This window comes from Diadema setosum, chromosome 8 (genome assembly GCF_964275005.1).
Source record: "Diadema setosum chromosome 8, eeDiaSeto1, whole genome shotgun sequence".
In the NCBI taxonomy this organism is placed as follows: Eukaryota; Metazoa; Echinodermata; class Echinoidea; order Diadematoida; family Diadematidae; genus Diadema; species Diadema setosum.
Window position 1 is genome coordinate 18,183,179 of NC_092692.1, and position 21,785 is coordinate 18,204,963.

At 39.7% G+C, this 21,785-nt stretch overlaps 1 protein-coding gene across 3 annotated transcripts; it reads right to left on the reverse strand.

The window, feature by feature from the left end:
* Nucleotides 1-1,142: 1,142 nt before the first annotated feature.
* LOC140231450 (uncharacterized) lies at nt 1,143-21,738 on the reverse strand. 3 transcript variants are annotated; one of them, XM_072311579.1, is made up of 13 exons: nt 21,575-21,738; nt 19,324-19,462; nt 17,507-18,456; nt 17,194-17,289; nt 14,738-14,785; nt 13,955-14,125; nt 13,423-13,515; nt 12,267-12,388; nt 10,208-10,346; nt 8,440-8,555; nt 4,389-4,578; nt 2,539-2,595; nt 1,143-1,551 (listed from the first exon to the last, which is right to left on the reverse strand). In XM_072311579.1, the coding sequence occupies exons 1-13, from the start codon at nt 21,695-21,697 to the stop codon at nt 1,444-1,446; spliced, it is 2,352 nt and encodes a 783-aa protein (XP_072167680.1). In that variant the 5' UTR covers nt 21,698-21,738; the 3' UTR covers nt 1,143-1,443. The 3 variants fall into 3 exon arrangements, with proteins under 3 accessions (XP_072167680.1, XP_072167678.1, XP_072167677.1); XM_072311577.1 differs by lacking the exon at nt 21,575-21,738 and adding an exon at nt 21,091-21,242 and having other exon boundaries at nt 12,267-12,382; XM_072311576.1 differs by lacking the exon at nt 21,575-21,738 and adding an exon at nt 21,091-21,241.
* Between the last annotated feature and the right edge of the window lie 47 nt (nt 21,739-21,785).

Below are 21,785 nucleotides of genomic sequence, written 5' to 3' on the forward strand. Positions count from 1 at the left end.
ACTTCTTTGACCTTTGACCTTGAGTTTTTACCTATATTGTACATTTTGCTACTAAATGCTACTTCCGGCGGGGACATATATTACGCACTGCGTAATTTCTACTTTTCCTTGTGTACAAATGAAAGTGTTCAATTTTTCAGCCTCATGCAGGCTTAAAGAGCTGCCTGAATATCCACAATTTCCTGATGTACCCAAATGCATTTCCTCATTTGATTGGGTCCAAATATACTGTAGAAGTGATGTCACCATTCAGTTGTATGTCCTTTAGTATTGCCCTTGCAGTCTACTCTCCTCTACTTGAGCAACATTCTCGATGTAGTTTCACAAGCTGGCTTTGAGAGGCTATAAACATTGGTTTCATGAGGCTATACATTATTATACATTTATTTTATGTGTTGTGTGCCATCCGGATTGATAATGTTCAGTGTGTACCGAGAGTCTGTCAAAAAGTACTATGGGCTCATTGAGAAACAAAACCTGGGCAGATCATGTGCAGCACATTTGCACGACTACAGAACAGATTGAGCAACATTACTGCTAAAGACTGCAACTCTTGCAACATCCCGTGCTGTAAAGTTTGAGGATATCTGAGCATGTAACTGACTGAACTTTGGTTTTAAGATCACTTCTGCGTGCTTGACAAGCAATATTCTGTTGCGCAATTCATTGTCTAAAAAAAAAAAAAATCCCCCGGCAATTTCTGCTCTGCCGTTTCCTGCAATTCTCGAGAGAGATGTAGGAAGTTGTCAAGGAAATGAAAGCCATATGACAGACATTTGCTTTCCAGGGCCCCGTTGCTAGAAACTTTGCTTTTAAACGCAACTTGCAACAGATTGTCACTGGCCAATCAAAATCATTGTTGCATGCATGTTTTCTTAATAGGGCAGACCCTGAGCCAATCAGAATGGTAGTTTCAAAATTAGCAATTATTTGCAATTGATTGCAACTTTCTTGCAACGGGGCCCAGGAGTCTGATGGCATGCGTTTACACTATTAGATGATTCTCACCACGAGTCACATGACAACTCTGCAACAATTTCTCGCACATCAATCATCAATCAATCAATCAATCAATCAATCAATCAATCAATCAATCAACCTTTGGCATAGGAGTCCTAACATCACAAACAGTCTGTACCAACTTTTCTCACTGGCAAAATATTCTGTCATTTATTAGTTCCAGACAGTCCACCTCAAAAACATTGCAAAATGTCCATCCAACTTGCAACATGTCAAGTGTCAAACATACTGCTGCCTGTATTGGTTTGTAAAGTTCATTGTTGAAAAACTGCTGCAAACACGGGCTACACGAGTTGATGTCTGGACAGTCTGGATTTGTGCTGGCTTTCGTCGGCTACTGAGGTCTGGTCATTTTGCTGATGGAGGGCAGGAGTAGAATTCATCGAAAAAGGGGGGGGGGGGGGAGGAAATCTTGCAGTTGTGTCACAGCCCCATCTCACCATCCCTTGAGGTGAAGAAGTTGTACACCCTCTTGGAGAGTTCTGGTCCGACTCTTCTCGACGTGGCCAGAACGCCTTCACCTCTCCGCACCTGGAGGGAACAACGATAACGTGCCATAAATTTCCTTGATTAAAAAACTGTTGGAACAAAGAGAAATTGAAATTCAGAGCAAGGTTTTCATTTCAGAGCACAGGCAGCTCCCATCATGAGGAAGTCCTCATGACTGGAAGTTTTCTTTCATAATACAGTTATCAAAATTTGGTTATATCTGAACAAATGAAGTGTATAAAGAAATCTAGCTGATAATTTTGGGTCCAAAATCTTACTTTGTTTTTATCTGAAATTTTGTTATAACCGTGTTCATTATAACAGGAGTACACCGTAATGAATTTTGTTTTTGTAAGAAAAGTCAAATCTCAGTTTTGAGAGTGACTAAAAATTGCTGTGTTTGCTTTGGTATCGAGCGTAGGCAAAGATGACTCACATAAGAAACCAGAGTAGGACCTCTGCACTTCATGTTTCAAGTACTCACTTGATAATATTAATGTTCATTACAACCCACAAGAAAATGACCTTATCATGTGGTAGCTTTATAATGGCCATTTCTGTGCAGGTGTCTGTCAGCAAAATCATTTTTCTTCTTATTATCATCCAACTTTGATGGGCATAACTCAAAGCCTACACTTTTCCTTTCGCCACAATTAGGTAAATCCCCAACATTCATTGCATTTATAGTATAACTTGAAAACAGGTGGGTCCATACAAGTATGGAAATATTTTTTTATATATCACTTCATTTAAATTGTTGCTGTATGAAAAAAAAAAAAATCATTCAAATCTTAATGTAAGACAGAATGACACACATTGATTTGCTCTGAAAAAAACTGAACAACAAATGATAATTGATTCTAGTGTTTTTAAAGATTAGAATTTATTCATGCCTTAGGATGACATTGTTTACCATATATAAATGATAGGGTGTTTTTGTTCTGTCAAATGCCATGGTCAATCAAGCTTTTGCTTTCGCATGGACTTATATTTTTATATGAAATGATAAAAGATATTATTTCCATTTACCACAATGTCTTGAAGGAGCTTCTTGGCGGCATCTTCATTTGGACACCTTTTGTATGCCTAGAGGAAAAGATTGAAATAGCAGCAAAAGAAGGAAACCAATAACTACATAAAAAGTTTTCAACAAGCTCTTCACATGCTAAATAGTATAAAAACAGCTGTGGTACAGCATCTTTGTCAACCCCCTTTTTTTTTTAAATTTGTGAGTATGTGTGTATGGGTTTATGCAGGTAGAGGTGCAACTGCTCAGTAATGTTTGTCTGCAATACAGAAAGCAATCTTCTTATGTAAGAGGGAGCATAGGTAGCGAATTGCAAGGCACTGGCATTGCATTGTATATCATGCAATTCAGTGTGTAGACTATCAGTCCACATCATACTGTACGAGCTGAAATTTTCGCGTACAGATATTTTCGCGAACAGATATTTTCGCGAATTGCTACTTGGAGGACATTTTCATGTGTTGTTAATTTCGCGGTTGCCAGGGTCTAACTGAACGTACTTATTCGCACGTTGTTATTTTTGCAGTTCAAAGGTGATTTGCGAAATTTGCAAAAATAAAACCACCGCGAAAATGTCAGCTTGTACAGTATCAAGTACCGCTGTCAAAACATACAAATTAGAAACATTTGTTTCTGAAAGAAAAAAAAAAAAAGAGGAAGGATAAGTGAAAGCAGCAAAATGAAAGCAAATGTTAGAGATGAAAGAATGAGTCACCACATGAAAGAAAAGGCAACTGTCAGCAAAAAAGGAAAGCTTGAGGTGAAGAACTATAACATAATCTCCATAGTCAGGACTCTGCTCCATATGTGACCGTGCACCTCAAAACGAACATAAAGTCGCACACACTGATTTTGCGTGAGGACTGAAAATAAGTGAAATGGGTCAACCTAACCGAACTTGACTTTTTCATATTTTCTGAAAGAGCGGGTCTTCTTTTACATTATGCTAAAATTTGGTATCATAAAACTGGCAGGAAAGTGTGTTTTTTTTAGCAGTTTATCTCGGACATTTTAGGTAGAAGAGTGTGATTAGGTGCGTCTTTACAATCCCTTTTTCATTTCTGAAAAACCTTGTCCACACTTTTCATTTTCAACTCTAATAACTTTTGAAAGGATAGTGCTACTGCTTTGAAAGTTGGAATTAAATATGGACAGAATGTGCTAATGAGGCATGCTTAATTTCAGTTTAATCTGATAATCCCTTCATTGTTGTTACTCTTGTGGTTTACTTCCTGTTTTTTGTCCCATTCATCACACAGCCATCACGGTTTGGTAAAGATTAATCGCTTGAATAGACACTGTACCTCAGAGCCCCTTTTCTCAGTTCACACTTTTCCTGAGTTTGTGCTTTCTTTGCAATATTTAGATAGGTTAGGAGAGTCCATTTGATTTGAGTTATGCATCATTTTAAAGCTTAAAGTCTGCTCTTTCAGAATATGGTCTTAACTAAAAATTCATGTCTGGCGACGTTTTGTTTGTTTTGAGGTGCAGGGTCACATATGTAGTATACACAGAAAATTCTAGAGCAACTTATGCACACACACACAATGAAATGTGTAGCAAGAAATAAGAAGTCAATACTTTGGCTGTTTTAGACTCAAAAAGATTTTCAGAGTAAGTTTTCCAGAGATAAAATCTGCCTTACATTGCTGCTTTATTCCTGCTATAGTCAAGCACAATAAACAAACATTACGGAAGGACTCGCCATTGAAACAAAACAAAATTCCCACGAAGGTGAAACGAAACAAAATTCCCACAATTAGCTACTAATGGCCAATTGTGGAGTCTGCATAGCATATCACATGATGGTGGAAACCCACCATAAACCGAAACCAAAAGAAACTGAACCAACCTGCACAAGGAGCTGAGGAGAGGGATACTGCGATACGACTGCCGATGCGATCTCCGGGCTGACGTTCCGGAACTGCATGAACTGCTGCTTCCAAACCTTGAGAAGCCCCTGGCCATCTTTGGTCACCCTGACTCCGCCCGCCCAGTTGGTGTGCACGTGGAAGGAAAATTTCGCCGCATCCCTCTTCCGCCTTGGGAGTGGGAAGAAGTTGTCGAGGGATGGGTAGGGTCAGAGAAAAGGAGATAAAACTGAGTGTTAGGAATGCATGAGTGTCTGAGAGTGAGGAAACTGCTCATGAAGATGGCATCTTTCCAAGAAAGAACTAGAAATGTCGCTTTGGCGACTGGTATGCCTCCGCCATAATGCATGATTTTCCCAATAGGTCTAGATAGTACATGTGGACAATGTGTGATTACATTTTCACAAAATTGGCAAAATATTGAAATGACAAGTTTGTCACAAATGTGTTGAATGTTCACCTTCCTTGACCTAGGTTTAATTGGATGAATAGGAGAGCATGTATCTAGGGATTTAAGGACTTTTAACTCGACTTTGACCCATTCATACATTTAGGCATTCAGTAATTTTCAAGGTACAGGTGTGGAGAAAAAGTGCAATTTCTGAATTGAATAGTAAATTGTTACCATTTTCATCTGGCCCTTGACCCTAAAATTGATAAGATAATCACTTTCAGGTAGAACATGCATAATATGTACTAAGTTTCAAGATAACTTGAGCCACTTCCGAGATATGGAGGAAAAAGTTAGTTCAGCACTTTCACTTGATCTTTGACCTTTTGACCTTTGAGGCAAAAAAAGAAGAAAAAAAAACTTTCCAGAGAATTTCTATTAGGTTACACATGTATGCATACACCAAGTGTAAAAAAAAATAACCCTGCTGGCATTGCATGATAGGAGGGAAATAGTAAAATTTTGAAGTGTTGCACTTGACCTTTGACCCCTGACCTTTGACCCCATGAACCTCATGAACCCCATGAAATATACTATGTTCCATGAAGATACCTTGAACAATTTTCCAAGGTATGGAGAAAAAAAAAAAGAAGTTTTAATATTTTTACTTGACCTTTTGACCTTTGACCTTTGACCTCATGACCCAAACTTTCACCAGAGAATCTTGATTGGGTAATACATGTATACACTAAGTTTCAAGAAAATATCTTCAGGCATTCAATAGATATGGTGGAAATAGTGAAATTTTATGTATTTGACCTTGACCTTTTGACCTTTGACCTTGAGCATGTGCACCCAAAAGTTGATAGGCACAACTTCACCCCCTAATACACATACATGCCAAGTTTCATTAGGATACCTCAACAGGTTTCGATAGTTACCTTGTCCACAAAATTCATTACGGACGGACGGAAGGACGGACGGACGGACGGACGGACGGACGGACGGACGGACGGACGGACAACCCGAAAACATAATGCCTCCGGCACCACTTCGTGGCGGAGGCATAAAAATTAAAAGGAAAATCTTCCTTAAAAGAAAACTGTACTGACATTTTCTAATTGTCTGATAATTCTAATCTACATTTTTTGATGCCTACTACTGGAAAGAGAGGATTGTAAAACCCAGGATAAGCCTGTAATGATTTTTTGAAAAAAATGAAAACGAGCAAGCCATGGAACTAGCCACACAATTTGGCCTACGTCACAGGTGCTCTTGGTGCACAACTCCGACATTTGCAAGACGAACTACATAATGCCAATTTACTGATGAAATCTCACACGAAGTCCTGCAAAAGCTGTTATCTAGTATAATTGCAATATGGAGCTATAATAAACATGTTAAACAATATCTATTAATCTTTAAAAGCAATCTCTTCAACAGCTTTTTATTTAGATAAAACTTGTGGGGAAATTCCAGATATGCAAAATGAAATTGGCATCATTATCCGAACGTGCTGCCCATAAAGACTGTATGTAAGTAATGTTACGCATTGATGATCATGATCGAGTGATGGTTCGCCAGTTCAAACTATCTAACGTAGATGAGGGCTGAGTGAATCTAAATCCAAATGTAGATAGACTCTCTTCAACGGCACGCACAATTTACGCTTAGTAAGATGAAAACGGTACCCAGTACACTTAGACTCTGAAATACTAGAACTAGGACTAGGACTACTGAGCAGTCAAGGAGTAGGTTCTACGTGGCAGTCTAAGTTTTGATGAGTAGGCCCTACACCCACTCACCGTTGACATTGCAGCTGTAGGCCCTATGTGCACAGCGTTAATAAGGCACAGCGTAACGTTACAAACTCCTGCTGCCAGAACTTGAAGAAAGTCCAGACGAAAGTCCAGACTCCAGATCTAGATCTGGACCCTTGTCCTGCAGGCACTGTTGTTCCTGTGATGGATTTTTCAGGTAAGGTATCTGCTTTATGGATTTCCTATGTTTTGTAGTCGAGATAAATCTCATAGTGGTGTTATTTACACCAAGGACTAATATTAGATCTAACAGTTTGTTTCAGTAGGCCTACACTAGGACCCATATCTCGGAAGAGTGGCCTGACCACGTAGATTCTAACACAGTGTTGTCGCTTCGTGATAACAGCGCTGGTGTAGGTATAGTGCTAGCGTACTTCCGTATCCATGTAGATATCTCAAAATTCACCTTGCCAAATGGCACCAAACTCACAGGAAATACTTTATGATTCATATCCAACAGCTCACGTTAATTGGAAACAAATCACATGTCGGGAAGCGTAAGTGTAGATGTCAACTTTCCTGTCGGCGACGCTAAAAATAATCTGCTCTACGACTAACACGAGTGATTGCGGCCAGGCCCTACCTACATGCTGCGCACGCACAGACTGAAGTTAGCCATTTAATATCATAAGACAAATCTTTCAAGTAATCGGGGGCAATGAATAAATTAACAAATTATTTGTGGTAAGTTGAATGAAAAATGTAGTTCCTATATCACACAAGTCGCAAAAATCATTACACTTTTGAGTTAGTTCTCGCGTAAATTCCCCGTTCGCACAGTACAAGTCGGCTAACTTCTGTTCTAGATTGTGCATCTTGCCTTCGCCAAGATCTCTCGCGAAGAGTGAGTTTTTTTTAGTGACGACTTGAAAGTCGACGTCAATATTGATACTTCTCGATTACTGATTTCGTTCAAATATAAGAGAATACTTTGAAATATGCTATGAAGTATATCCTGTAATTTTGGTGCGATTTGGTTAAGTGAAATTTGAGATATCTACATGGATAGAACAGTACACAAGCGCCGCCTGCTAGCTAAATTAGGCCTAAGCGTCGTCTGCTACTCGATACGAATTAACGCACGCGTATGCCAGCACTTGTAATAGGTAATAGTGAGAGTACCTGTGACATCATAACATCCGGGCTCGTCAGCTCATTAGCATAATTCTCACCTAAAAAGTTCCATTTTTAACATTAAATTACAGACTCAATCGTTATGAAATTTTGATTCTGTTTGCACCGCTGGGTCTTTTAGAATTAAAAGAACAACATATAAAAAAATTAAAACCGGTACAATGCCCTTTTAAAACATATCTATTTGATTAGAATCATAAGTATGTAATTGTAAGTGCTTTGATACTTGGGTGTAAAAGTGCAGACAAAGTATTAATTGTTGATGTTGTTGCTGTTATTATTATTACTTCATTTTCTTATTACTATTATTATTATTATCATCATCATCATATCCATTATTGTTATCATCATTACCATCTCTCACTGGGGCAGAAAATGATCTCATAATTAATCAATGCTATGATCTCATACTTAATCAATGCTACACTGACATACAATGGCCTCTGGACAAGGTAATTTGATGTGGTAATTCATGCAATAATAGCATCATCTTAGCTGTACACCTGATCTCTTACCATTTATAATGCAAAACTCTGCTGAGGCATGTATCCCAGCATATTTCCTGTCGCACAAATGTACAAGTGACTTTCAACATAAAAGACAGAAAGAGGCAAATGATTAGTGGGTCTGATGACCTTGTAATGAGTCTGCCTGTACCGATGCCTCTTAGAGCATCTGATCACTTACTTGAACGGCGTCTCAGCAACGGCCTTGGTAAACATGGCGATAAGGTCGGCCAACTGGTCAGCAGTTTCCACCAGGCGGACATTACAGGACAGTCGGATCTGCAAATCAACCAGGGCCTGTTACAAAAAGGCGAAAAAACACAACAGTTAGGGTTCTATATCACACATGGCATACAACAGCCAGGGCTTTCACAACAGGAGGAACACAATCAGCTTCGGATATCAGTGGCTGTCCCTGTAACATCTGCAACTGTTATGAATTTTCAATATGATACACTGACTTTCCCATGGGTCCAATAACACAAAGTGTAACTATAACAGCTGTTCAAATTTTCACACTTGTGTACATGATATTTTGATTCAAAAATTTATCCTCTGGTGATTGGTTGAAATATAAGAAGAAAATAAATAGGTTGCCTAATTTTGAGTTTCTGGTAAAAACTGGGACTTATCGCCCTCAATGGTAGTGTTGACATCTGTCCATAGTTTTAAACAGAAACTCTCACTGCAAAGAGTAAGTACACTACATTTACCTAAAATACACCAGCCAAGATTTAGAGCATTCTCGAGGCTAGTTTTGCATGCAACCACAGACTGCAAAGCTCATAGATAAGCCAAAAGAGGTTGCATATGTACCCTCATGCATTCCATATGAACATACATGCAGTCATTAAAATTCAGACCCTGGACTAAAATATGTGTGAAATTGGCATACCTTTGACATGCGCGTATTAACCAACGTTTGTAACTAGACATCTGTCGGAGCACACAATCTGTCAATCGTATTTATACAGAATAACTTTGCATAAACTATGGTCTGAATTCAAACCACCTTTGTAAATTTGGGTCTTAGGGTCTGGAAAAAACAAACAAACAAACAAACAAACAAGCATTTTATAGAGTCTCCTGGCTAGTCAGGGAAAGCTGAAAGTTTTGCTAACACAGCAGGAGGAATACAATGCTTGGATCTACATATCAGGATATGATTCATACTTTGTAGTTGCTCTAAACAGCCTGTCAGTCTATGACCCCGTTTACAGCCCGGCCTCAATTGCGCGGCCGAGCCTCGCAATTTTGTCCGTTTACACTGCTGGGCTCGGCCGCGCTTTTAATTCAAACCTTTCAATATTTTGTCGTAGTGGCGCTCTGCTTGTAAACAAACGCAATTTGATATAGCCTGGTTTTCAGACCCTTTGCCAACTGGATTCCGCGGCGACGAAGTCGCCGTTCGGGCAAAGGCCTTTGCCGAAGGAAAAATCCTTTGCAGGACAAAACCACCTTAAACTATACTAGTTTTCCACGTTGAGGGGGTTAATATCGTGAATAGCAAAATAGTACGGGCAGAGGGTCTGGAAGCCAGACTAAAATTGGCCGCGCATTTGGCCCAGTTTGCGTTTACACCAAGAAGAAGCCGGGCTCGGCCTCGGCCGAGCCGCGGCCGAGACCACCTCGAGAGCGAGGCCAAATGCGAGGCCAATTTTGGCCTCGCATTTGGCCTTTTGCGCGTTTACACTGAAGCGGGGCTGGGCTCGGCCGCGGCCAAGCCGCGGCCGAGGCTCGCACTGTAAACGGGGTCCAAGGGTAAGAGGGCAACATGCTCCGAAAAAGCATACTGGCATATCATCATCACTTATAGCAGTATTCAGTCTGGTTAAAGCAGCAAAAGTGAAGGTTTATACAGCAAGAGGTTGCATTAAAACTAGGCAACATACAAAGATTTATAGAAAACAACTGTGAAGGAAAGAGGTAGAAACCGAAAGTACGTTCACCTCCTCCACTTCCACTCTAGAGACGAGAATGTCAACGTCTTCTGGTTTCCTCTTCCTCTTTCTCCCTCTCTGCCTCTCGTCTTCTGGGACTCCCAGGACGGCATTCCGGTATTGCCTCTGGCTGGCATTCTTTTTGGATCTACCATGAATGAGGAAATATTGAGCCACTGTATATGCCGGTGATAAAATTATCATTTCCTCAAGAAACTGTTATTACCTCCGCCATTGGGGGAGGTTATGTTTTCATTACCGTTTGTTTGTTAGTTAGTTTGTCTGTGTGCAAAATAACTCAAAAAGTAGTTAACGGATTGGGATGAAACTTGCAGGAAAGGTTGAGAATGACACAAGTAACAAACGATTAACTTTTGGTAGTGATCCAAGAATTTGGGGGGAATTTATGAAGGATTTTTGATATTTTGGAAGGTTCAGTCTGGAGTTCAGGCTGCGCGTATTTGAGGTTTGTATGCACGCACTACAGTGCGTGCTCTAGTTTCTGCTAGGGCGAGGCGCGCCGCGCAGCTGGGGGTTTATGACGTAACAAAGGCATCTATATTGGGAAATTTTTCAGCATGCATACTGTACCTATGGGTGAAAAACACTGATCTCTTATATGGAAGAGGTCAAAGAGCTTTTCCCCAGTGGTGGAGAGGAGAAAATCTCTTTGGGAAGACATCGGTGGAAATTAGCTGCTTAGCGGAGGTCTGCGCTCTTAGAGTGCTTTTCTAGTATTCATTATGGAATCCTTACACAACTCTCCATATACAGTGAAACTCTGTTATTATACCGTCGCCTGGACTGTCAATTTTACCTTGTTACACCCAGTATATCATTATTATAGGGTGTGTACAGTTCTGGTCGAGGTGAGGATTTAGCTTTTAACATTTTGCGAGATATTCAGAAACCACTCCATGAGATGTCAAAGAGCATGCACTTCTAAGGGGTATCAAAAGTTTATTCGATGAAAATCGGTTTTGAAATGGCTGAGATATCCAAAAACAATGTGAAACAAAGAGATCCTAATAAAGTTGTGGCATGTCGCCTTTTATTACTAGCACTTTTTTGGATGTGTCAGCCATTTGAAGACCAATTTTCATAAAATAATAATAACAATAATAATAATAATAATACATACAATTTCTATAGCGCCGTTCTCCACTTTGATTAAATGCTCAAGGCGCTTTACAATTGTACAAATAAACGTTAAATCCTTCTTAAAATTACATGCTCTTTCATATTTCATAAGAGGCTTTTCATTATCTCACTTAGGAATGTTCAAAATATGAATCCCCACCTCAACCAGTACTGTACAGTCCCTTTTACGATACTAAAGTGGAAAAGCACTCGGAGAGCAAAGGCCTCCGCCGAGCCAGGAACTCGTTTCCTCATGCAATTTCCCAAAATAGAAGCCTTTAGTTTACGTCACTGCACGGCGCCCTGCCCGAGCAGAGAGCACTCTTTAGTGCACTTATGTAAATCTTCAGTACGCGCAGCTTGAACCCCAAGTTCGTTGAGCTCATATGCCAAAAGATGAAAAAATCCTTCAAAAATCAAAAAAAAATTCCTGGATCACAACCAAAATTGAATGAGGTGTTCCTTGTGTCAACTTTTTATGCAAGTTTCATTTTAATCCGTACACAACTTCGTGAGCTATTTTGCAAACAGACAAACCAACGCCGATGATCACTACACCTCCTTCCTTGGCGGAGGTACAGACCACCTAAATACAGTAACAGAAAATCAGGATAGCTGAATTCACCTTGTTAAAAGTGGTTCCTCATTGTAAGCAAGCTTGTTACTGTATAACAGGCTTTCCTGTATTACAGTTATTATGCAGCTCTTCATATCTATAGGATCATTGTATCAAGTGGAACATTGGCAGAATTCAGACATGATACAGGGAAAGCTTTACACTTGATATAGATGTCCATAAAAATCAATGTTAAAACGTGTACATGAGGCTATAGGACAATTTTGTGAACAAGAATCCCTGCAAAGAAGTCAACGCACTCCTATGTCATAGGTGATTGGCTGTATGCAACCTACAGTTGATATGACATACCTGAAGTATTTCTCCATGCCCTGCACAACCAGGGTAGGCATGACACCTCCTAGCTGGACCTTGAGCTCACTGACATGACTGCTCAGCGGCATGTCTCCTGGACTGCGTTCTCCTCTCTGCTCCTGTATGATAATCAGCGTAAAGTTCCCTATAGACTGATGATGATGAAACAATACTTATATAGCGCCATTTATCTGTAGAAACATTCAAAGGCGCCCAGCTCCCACAGTGTGTCACACATCATTCACAAAGTTGCTGGAAGAGATAAGTCTTCAGTTCAGACTTGGAGGTATTGAGGCTGTGGCAATTCCGAAGTGAGACTGGTAGAGAGTTCCACAGATGTGGCGCAGCAGAAGAGAAGGCTCTATCCCAATACATTTTTAGGTGGGTATTGGCAACATGAACATACAGTGCACCAAGATTGCAGCACAGAAACAAGAACAGTTCTACAGCATTTCATGTTTTGAAGGGAGAATGCTCCATTAAACCAAACCTAGCTGCATTAACGAAATTTCCATTTAGAGCAGGCTTTTTGATGTCATAAGAATCAAGAGCAGTTTGAATTTAATGAATCGTGCATCAAAGAAAGAATCTCTTTTAGTCCAGTCTTCAAATGCTCTGTGCAGATCAGCATTCAGTAGGCAGATAATAACACCTTTTTCTTGTGAGTTCTGTGAAATCAGTCCTTTGAACAATTTGACCAGACATAACTCAACTACTCGGTAACATCTTTATCCCTTTCTTCATTATTATACCAAATGGACTGACTTTTCTGCCATGAAGTTGAAATTTCAACATTTCAAGGCATCAAGTGCCTCCCTTTCTGGGTGTGAGAGATGAGGTTGAGATTTCCTTTTTCTTGTAATACACCAAACACACTATAAATAGTGTTGAGGAACATGGTACTATTTGCAATCCTGTAAGAAGCTACAAAAGTTTACCATATGATGGTTAGTCATAGCAACAGAACATGTTTCATTTTTTCTAATTTTAGAGAAGATAACCTAAAGTTTTGAAAAGAGCTTATTGCGCTTTGCTTATTTGAAATCTTTAACTTTCAACCAAACCTATCAAACCATTTATCAAATGATGTATTATATCCTCTTACATCATTACAATACCTACAGGTCCGAGTAGTGGTGGAATCCATACTTACAGCCTTGAATGCATGGACCATCTCCACAAAGTCTGCCACAGGAACAATCACCAGTGCCTCACGCTCATCGATTGTCTTCATCAGAGTCCCAAGCTAGTTCATATCAACAAACAAAAAGAGATGGAAACATATCTCATTAGATCATCAAAACCAGAAATGCTCAAACTGCCCACAGGAATTAACATCACACTGACAAATATGACACAGGAGAAGGAGTATAAAAAAGAAAGACAGTTTGCAACATTTTAATAATGCATACATGTACTTCCACCAGGTGTTTTATCACATTCAAAGGAGAATGAAACCCAAAACCCAAACATACACATGGATTGAGAAAATGCAGCAATACTAGTAGAGCACATGAGTGAAAGTTTGAGGAAAATCAGACAATCCATTCAAAAAGTTATGAATTTTTGAAATTTTGATGACAAGACCACCGAATCAGAAGACTTCTACTGATCATGACGTCACATGTGCACTACAATTTAAGAAAATATAAAGTAAATTCCATGATTGATGCGTATGAGATTACCTCAATGTCTTCACCGAGGTTAGCCTCCATGACAGACCTCCGCCAGCTGATGCATGATGGGATAGCTTGAGCCTCGATGACATACTTGCACCCCAGGGCCTGTAGTCTGCTGAGGATCTGTGCCCCGCCAGAGTCCTCTATGACCTGGTTGTCCAGCACTGCTGTCAAGTGCTGAAGAGTCGGTTTCAATGATACAACAACCACTTGAACAAATCAAAAACCATAACTTCACATCCTGTGCAGAATTATGCACCACCTTTCAAATATTTTCAACCTTCAATACCACAGGAACTGTCAGCTTTACATCGACTTGATACTGAAATTCAGGAGCTATTGGTTCCCATAAAGGTTATCATTTCAGAATAAATGAACATCAAATACATATGGTGCTTGTCTAAACACCAAACATTAGCATAAGAATAGTTGCCAAAGTAAATAATTGATACTAAACTGTCTTGGTATGAAAATATCATTCACACTTTAACAAACTAATAAACTCAAGAATTTTCCCCAAGAATATCACACAATCACATGAATATGCAATAAGTAGTTTACAGAAAGTAATGTAGCAACCACAACAGTAACATTGATTGTTTGTTATCAAATCATGGACCTAGTTTGGGACGATCAAATGCATTTTGCAGACTGATAACGCTTAATTTGCTTGCCTAGATTGGCCAATACTGTAAAATTCTAGCCCACTTAACTTGCCTTCATAGGCACCAGGACAAGTATTCTTGTGCTGTGGTTACAACATAATGTATTAAAAGGACAAAACTTTACCTTTAAACACTCTTCTGGTCTTTCAGATTTCTTAGCATCCCTCATCATCTGTGATTAGATAGAAAAGAGAAAGTGTATTTTGGGAGAGGGTATCTCCAGACATCACAAAGCAGGGCTGTAATGTGGAAAATATTATTTTTTATTTATTTATTTAGAAAAGTAAAGAGCCTGTTAGCATATGGGCTATGCGTTATGTCATCTATACTCATCTATATACATGTAAGTGTGCAAATACCCCGAGTATTATGTTTGCTAAATCTGCAGAATATACTTGAGACATGCTCTCTGCAAAATTTTACAATTTTTTGTCACTGATTTTTATTTATCGGGGTTTAAATGTAAATTTCAAAGAGTATTGAAAAACAAATACAACTTGAAATAGACTAGTTGATCACCCAACTCTTTCAATTGAACGATCGTGAGATGGATACTTTTTTCAAAATACATCTTGAACGATAGTTTCAGTTTCAGTTTATTTCCACAGTTCAGGTAAAAACATATAAATATACAATCAATCAGGGGGGCGTTTCATGAAGGAACTTGTCGGATGAAATGTCCGACAAGTCAATTATATCCGACAAGTTCAGAGAAATCAGCCAATCAGACTAAAGAATTTCTCAAAACTTGTCAGATATAATTGACTTGTCAGATATTTTATCCGACAAGTTCCTTCATGAAACGCCCCCCTGTTCTAACACATACATATACAAACCAAAAATTATTTTGGATAAATACATAATCACAGTTAAAAGTTAAAAAGTGTGTGTTCCAGATTGACATAACAATTAAAATAAATGGTGGAGGAGATCAGCAGTAGGCCATTGGCCTTTCGAGGCTGATCCCCTGAGCAAATATACAATATTAAAACTCTATGTCGTTGCACATTGTTACATAAATCATGAGTCGCATTAAAAAAAAAAATGGATTTGCAATAAATAGGAACAAGAAGAAGAAGATGAAAAAAAAAGAAAAAAAGGCACATCCAAAGTGATAGTGATATGCACACACACATGCACTTGGATCGATACGTGTACATTGTTAACCGTTTGACATGGAATCTCGATATTATTCGTAAAAATGTACGAGTATAGCTAGAATGCACACTCATCAGTGCAGGCGCTTACGGAGCAGAACTTAACCCTAATCAGGCTGGGGGGGGGGGGGGGGCCTCGACGTTTCGCGCAATATCTTCACAACGCGATAAGCTCCCGCCGCGATGTTTCATGACTTTTTTCTTTCAAGTATCGCGCAACTTTTGAGACCCAAATTGTTGCGCCCGCGCGTACCGTTTTGACGCGACGCCCGTTCGAAAAAAATTTGTCAACCCCAAAATTGCTCCAAAACGTGATTTTGTGTACAAATCCAATGCAAATTGTGTTTTTTCAATTAATTCACATAAAAATTCATATCTTCACTAAGAATGGCCGAATTAGTTTATTTTAGCATAATAATGCTTCGAAAAATGTCTGTGACAAATTTTGGCCAAAAAACAAACAAAAACAAAAGGTCAAAAAACAAAGAAATACATAAGAAATTAAAAAAAAACAATAAAATACATACGAAATTGAATTCGATACAGATTTTTTTTATCCTATGTCTCAGAAGAATGATACAAGAAACATTTTTAAAAAGAAATTAGCTTAATTGGAGCATTAATAAGTGATTTAGAGCCCAAAACTGATTTTATGCATAAATTACAATAATTAATTGATATAAAATATAAGAAAAAATTTTCGGAGAAAGCAACCATACATTTTGATAGAATACGTGGCGGGCGTCGCGTGTGCCGATTTTCGGCGCGATCGCGCGTTCCATAGGCGAGATCTGAAGGGGGGGGCGGAATCCCCCCCCCCCCCCCCCCCCCCCCCCCCCCCAGATATAGCATAGCCAAAAAAGCCCAGCCTGATTAGGGTTAAACGTGCAGAGCACAAGTGCCAAATTGTTATAGTGATATGATCTGATTTATCCAATTATGTATACTTTCAGGGGCTATCACAGGTGAATTATGGCTGTTTTTTGTGTATTCTACCTGTCCACAAACATGATTTCCAGGGTATCGGTACACTTTAAAGGGCATGTATAGTTTTCGTTGAGACCTATTAACCTTCAGGTTTCTAACATTTTGTGCTGAGATATTAAGACACCTCTTATAAAATGTGAAAGAGAATATAATTCCAAGAGGAATTCAACACTTATTTTGTGTATTTGAAATGGCTGAGATATCCAAAATAGAGCGATTCTAATAAAAGATGGGACCCAACTTTTATTACGATCACTCTGATTCACTTTGTTTTTGGATGTCTCAGCCATTCCAAACTGATTTTCATCAAATAAGCTTTGAATTCCTCTTAGAATGGTATGCTCTGGTGGTTTCTTGGTACCTCGCAAAAAGTTAAAAGCCCCATCTTCATCTCTACCAATACTATACCCTCCCTTTAACATGTATCCACATTCACCTTTCGCTGCTCAGCTTCTCTCTGTTTCTGCCGTTTCTTCTCCTCCAGAAGTTGTGTCCTTTCCTGTCTTTGACGGTCCTTTGCCGCCTTGCGCTCCTGTGACATCAAAATAGTAAATAACGTTGAAGTGTCAAAGTTCAGCACCAGTACAGAATTCAAGCATGAATCCTTGAAGCGGCTCCATGCCAAGAATCTATTGAATCATGAAAGAATGATTTTCTTTATTTCATTATGTGATGAATGTAAAACTTTGACCATGGGAGACTAAATCGCATCAACTTTTCTCTGAGAAGTTTGAATACCAGTCACTCACCAAAGCTTGCAACTTGGCTGCTGCCACCTCCTCTGGGGTCCTTCTGGGTCGACGCTGACTGGCAGACGATGAGGCGCAGCTGTCCTGAGAAAAGGGGGCCTGGGAGTCACAGCTCTCGGTTACCATGGAAACAGATGATGTTTTGTCTGTGCAGGTGGTGGAGCATGACCTCTCTGATGAGTCATCGGCCACATCCATGATGGATTCCTCGCTATCGCTCACATCATGACAGGATGCCGCTTTCCCAAAGATGGCATCTTTCACTGACTTCACTCGTCTCTCATCTGGTAACATTGGCATGGCTTTCTTTGCTCTCATTGATGACCCCGTCCTCGATGAATCATCTTGGGATGTTCCTGTTTCCCCTGCGCTTAATGTCTTGTTCGTCTGGTGTAACCTCTGGAGCAAACCGAGCTGCAAGTGTTCCTCCTCATCTGATGACGACGATGAGTCTGAATCAAGACAGATAGTCTTTGGCTGTTTCTGTTCCATTATCTTGTTCCCACTCGAATCCAGTGAGATGCTATCTCTATCACTATGACTTTCTTTGCTATCGCTGTTGTCATGGTAACTATAAGTACTTGGAATTGTTGTGTGACCTTCAGTGTGCCAGGATCTTGAACTGATAGACTCTGAAGTAGCCTTTTGTGATAGAGTCTTTACAGGCATTGACTGACCATGCTCTCTGGATCCTGGTGATGATAATGACAATTCACTATTGTCATGGAGTGTAGCTGAGGAAGAGAAGTTTATTACTGGCAGAGCATCCCCTTCATGGTCACTGTCATCAGAGCTAGAGACTGATATCGGTGAGGCTTTCCCATGGGCTGGTTTCAAACGGTCCTTAGGCCCTTGGGTAAACTTGCTGGGCAGCATTGAGTTTCCTTCCTCTCTCACTGTGATGTCATCAGAGGCAAGATTTTGAATTTCCCCAGCTGATTGGGAAGTCCCTTGGAAAGCAGAAAACAGATCAATACAGGTGATGTCCATATTGCAAATGAAACCATTTTCATTAGTAAGGGTTGAAACATGAAAATGTTTGTAGAAGATTACATGCTAATTCCCCTTGATAGTGACAGCAATAAATTAAAAAGTGTCCTCTAGTATTGACTACAATTTGTTAAAATGGCAACAAAATTACAGTAAATTTAAAGAGAAAAGAAAGAAAATATCTGATGAAGTGTGGGAATTGGTGGAAAAAGGGGCTTGGTGGATAAGCCACAAATAAACAGAAAGAACACATTTTGTCAAAATTAACCAGCATGGAATGACATGGATGTGGGACCACATTCTTATTATCCTCATTCAAGTAGGCTGCAACTTTTGTTTAAAAAAGGGGATTCACATCTCATCAGCAAGACACCTTATTTCAAATCACCAATGAATAAGAGTGAAATCACAGCAATATTTGCCTGCAAAGCTCCCTGAGGGTCATTGGTCATGCTTTGAACATAAAACTTAAAAGACTACATGCTGTATGCACACCATATACATGTAGATGCCACATTTCTAGATAAAAGACAATGGCTTTCACTACTATAAGTTAAAAATCCATGTCTGGATATGTACAGGCATTTGAGTTTAAATGATAAACAGCAGCACAGTGCCATAAAAACCAGACACACACAAAAATCTCACATACAATTGTACATAACAACAAGAACATGCATCAATCTCTATTCTCAAGATGTCCTTTTTAATATTGTCCTATTTGTAGGGGAAAAAAAATCTTGCTAAAATCAGTGGGAGAGGACCTGGAGGTAACAATTACCGGTAAGTTTATGTGTTGGTTAAATTACAAACTTTTCCTCATTTACCTGGGGTTGAGCTAGACTGAATTGCATTCAAAGTCCTCTTTTCCTCACGGCACACAGGGGCATTACTTGGACTATCTGGAGAAGATAGGGTTTGATGAGGTTCTCTGTCTTCAATGTGTGATGGTATACCCTCCAGAAACTGCATATACCAAGAAAAGAAACATATCTACAATTGTACAAAGTTTGCTGTCTTTAGACATTAGACTCCTTTTCTCTCTCCAAGCATCCATTCACAAAAAGTCACTTCTTCTTGCAATCAACATAATATTGTATGACTTACGTAGTGACTATGAGATCAATTTGGTCAAGCACATTATCTTTATTCAAGAAGAAATTAAGCATGAGTTATTTTCCCTAGGCCCTTTGGCTTTTGACGTCAGTACATTGATTGTATGTCAGCCTCACACAACCCCACATGAACATTGTTTTGTAATTTGTATGTCAGCCTCATGCGAAGTTGATGTTTGATGGTACCACACAACTTGAGCTCGAGAGCTTCTATTAATAGTGACATTTTGCCACAAAGTCTGTGTAATTGTGATATCATCATTGCATGCATAACAAATACTCTCTGGATATTGGTTATACATGTTGGATACTACTGATATCTGCTCATGTGCATGTGGAAATCATGGCTTTCTATGTCATCACAAGCTATGACTTCTGAAGTTCTAAATAAAATAAGAGACATATGATAGTCATGTAACAACAATGTAACTTAGTTAATGTTAGAGTTTGATTCATCCCAATCCTGGTACCAGTGGTAGGTAGTGGTACAATGGTAGGGTCTACTATAACTGCGACCAGCCCCAACACGCTCCCACAGTGTGTAACTGTGTACACGGAGCATCCCGGGGTTAGGTCTACTACTACTACTACTAGTAGGGTTGGACCTACTACTAATCGACCGCCTAATGTTTATTTGCTTGATAAGAATATTTAACACTGAAATTCACATAAAAAACTTGACCTACGTGATTGAGAAAATCCAGCTCTATCAAATGCCGTTGTTCCCTTTTCGATTCGAAGTTTCAGTGCAAAAATATCGCCGACGAACTTGCGTGGCCTCGTTTCAGCTCCCCGCAGTAAATCGCGTTTTTAGGATCGACCGCTGATTTTGCATTGACAATGCACGTAAACCGAGTTGTATTGAACACCGTGTTGTACGAAGCTCTTTAGAAGCCTTTTAGAAACTTCCATAGACATTACATTGTGCTGTCATTACGATTCGGTGAAAATATTCATTCGAAATTTTGTCCTTGATTAAAACCATTAATGAACAGTGAATTATCGCATTTTCCCACACCATCCTAATCTACATTCAAAGCCAATCCATTTTTATGTGCTTTGCGCGCAGAAAAGTGCGTACTAAGTGTTCAGTGCGCGAATTATACGCGGTCGGTTTCAATAAGGGTGGTCGATATGTAGTAGGGCTACTATACTAGATCCTACATACAATAACATAGGCATTATCGCGAAATTGTCCACCACTCCATTCACCGCCATTCATTTCGTCACAGCCGGGGACTTCTTTCAACCTCCATACCATATCATATAATAAATTATAGACAATGGTCTAAACTTTGCACATAGACCTGTAAATTTACCTCTAAAGTTAGTGGAGATGCACACGCAGAACAAGACAAGAGTAACGTTAGAGGGGACCGATATTACGATTTGCCTCAATAACATATCACTTCCAACAACATGTAACGTGTAATTTAATCAAATCTAATCGACTCAGTCTCTAGTAAAAGCTTGACTTACTTGTGAATTCATGGAGAGTACAGTCTTGTCAATTGGCTCTGACTGGCTGTGTTGGCAAGCATGTGGCCGGTGGGTGAATGAATGATGTTGATTGTTACTGCCGAACGAACGTCGAGGTCCCGACGAATTAAATTTCCGGATCACCGATTTGTATGTCTTCATCAACAATGGGAGGATGCAACGCACAATTCGGGGATCAGGAAAATGGCTCGACGTTCGAACAACAGGCAGCAAGTCCAGCATAGCACGGGTGAATGCACAACAGCCTAGCCAGTCAGAGGTAAACAGAGCTGAATTTGAAGAGAAGTTACAAATGCGCACGGCACCCTTACTTAGCTCAACAAGCAGCTGGAGTCGCCAGTAACGCTGGCAACATGTAGACATCGTATCCGCTAGAGCCCTACGGCTACGATAACACTACTAGCTCAGTAGCTGTAATTTTACGCTGCGGAGAATATTACTCTAACAATAGACCTCTACTTACATGACCATCAAAGATCCGGTTGATTGTTTCTTGAGGATCATTTGTAATCAGAAGGTCCTTTTCCGCATCCTCTAGAGAGACGTGGGGGCACACGAGTAAAACCTGTTTGATCATGAATTCCATTTCGATTTTAGCTCGTTCAATGTTCCCGCGATGAAAAGGCCGCGGTACGGTACCAAGGTGTCCACCTCAACTCACCACCACCGCCGTA

What these genes read in the sequence shown, in the direction of transcription:
- LOC140231450 (XM_072311579.1), bottom strand. Translation starts at nt 21,697, where the DNA reads ATGGAATTCATGATCAAACAGGTTTTACTCGTGTGCCCCCACGTCTCT. An exon ending in GAGAAGCTGAGCAGCGAAAG is followed by an intron (nt 14,786 to 17,193) that starts GTGAATGTGGAT and finishes ATCTAATCACAG; the next exon opens with ATGATGAGGGATGCTAAGAA. An exon ending in ACCTCGGTGAAGACATTGAG is followed by an intron (nt 13,516 to 13,954) that starts GTAATCTCATAC and finishes GATATGAACTAG; the next exon opens with CTTGGGACTCTGATGAAGAC.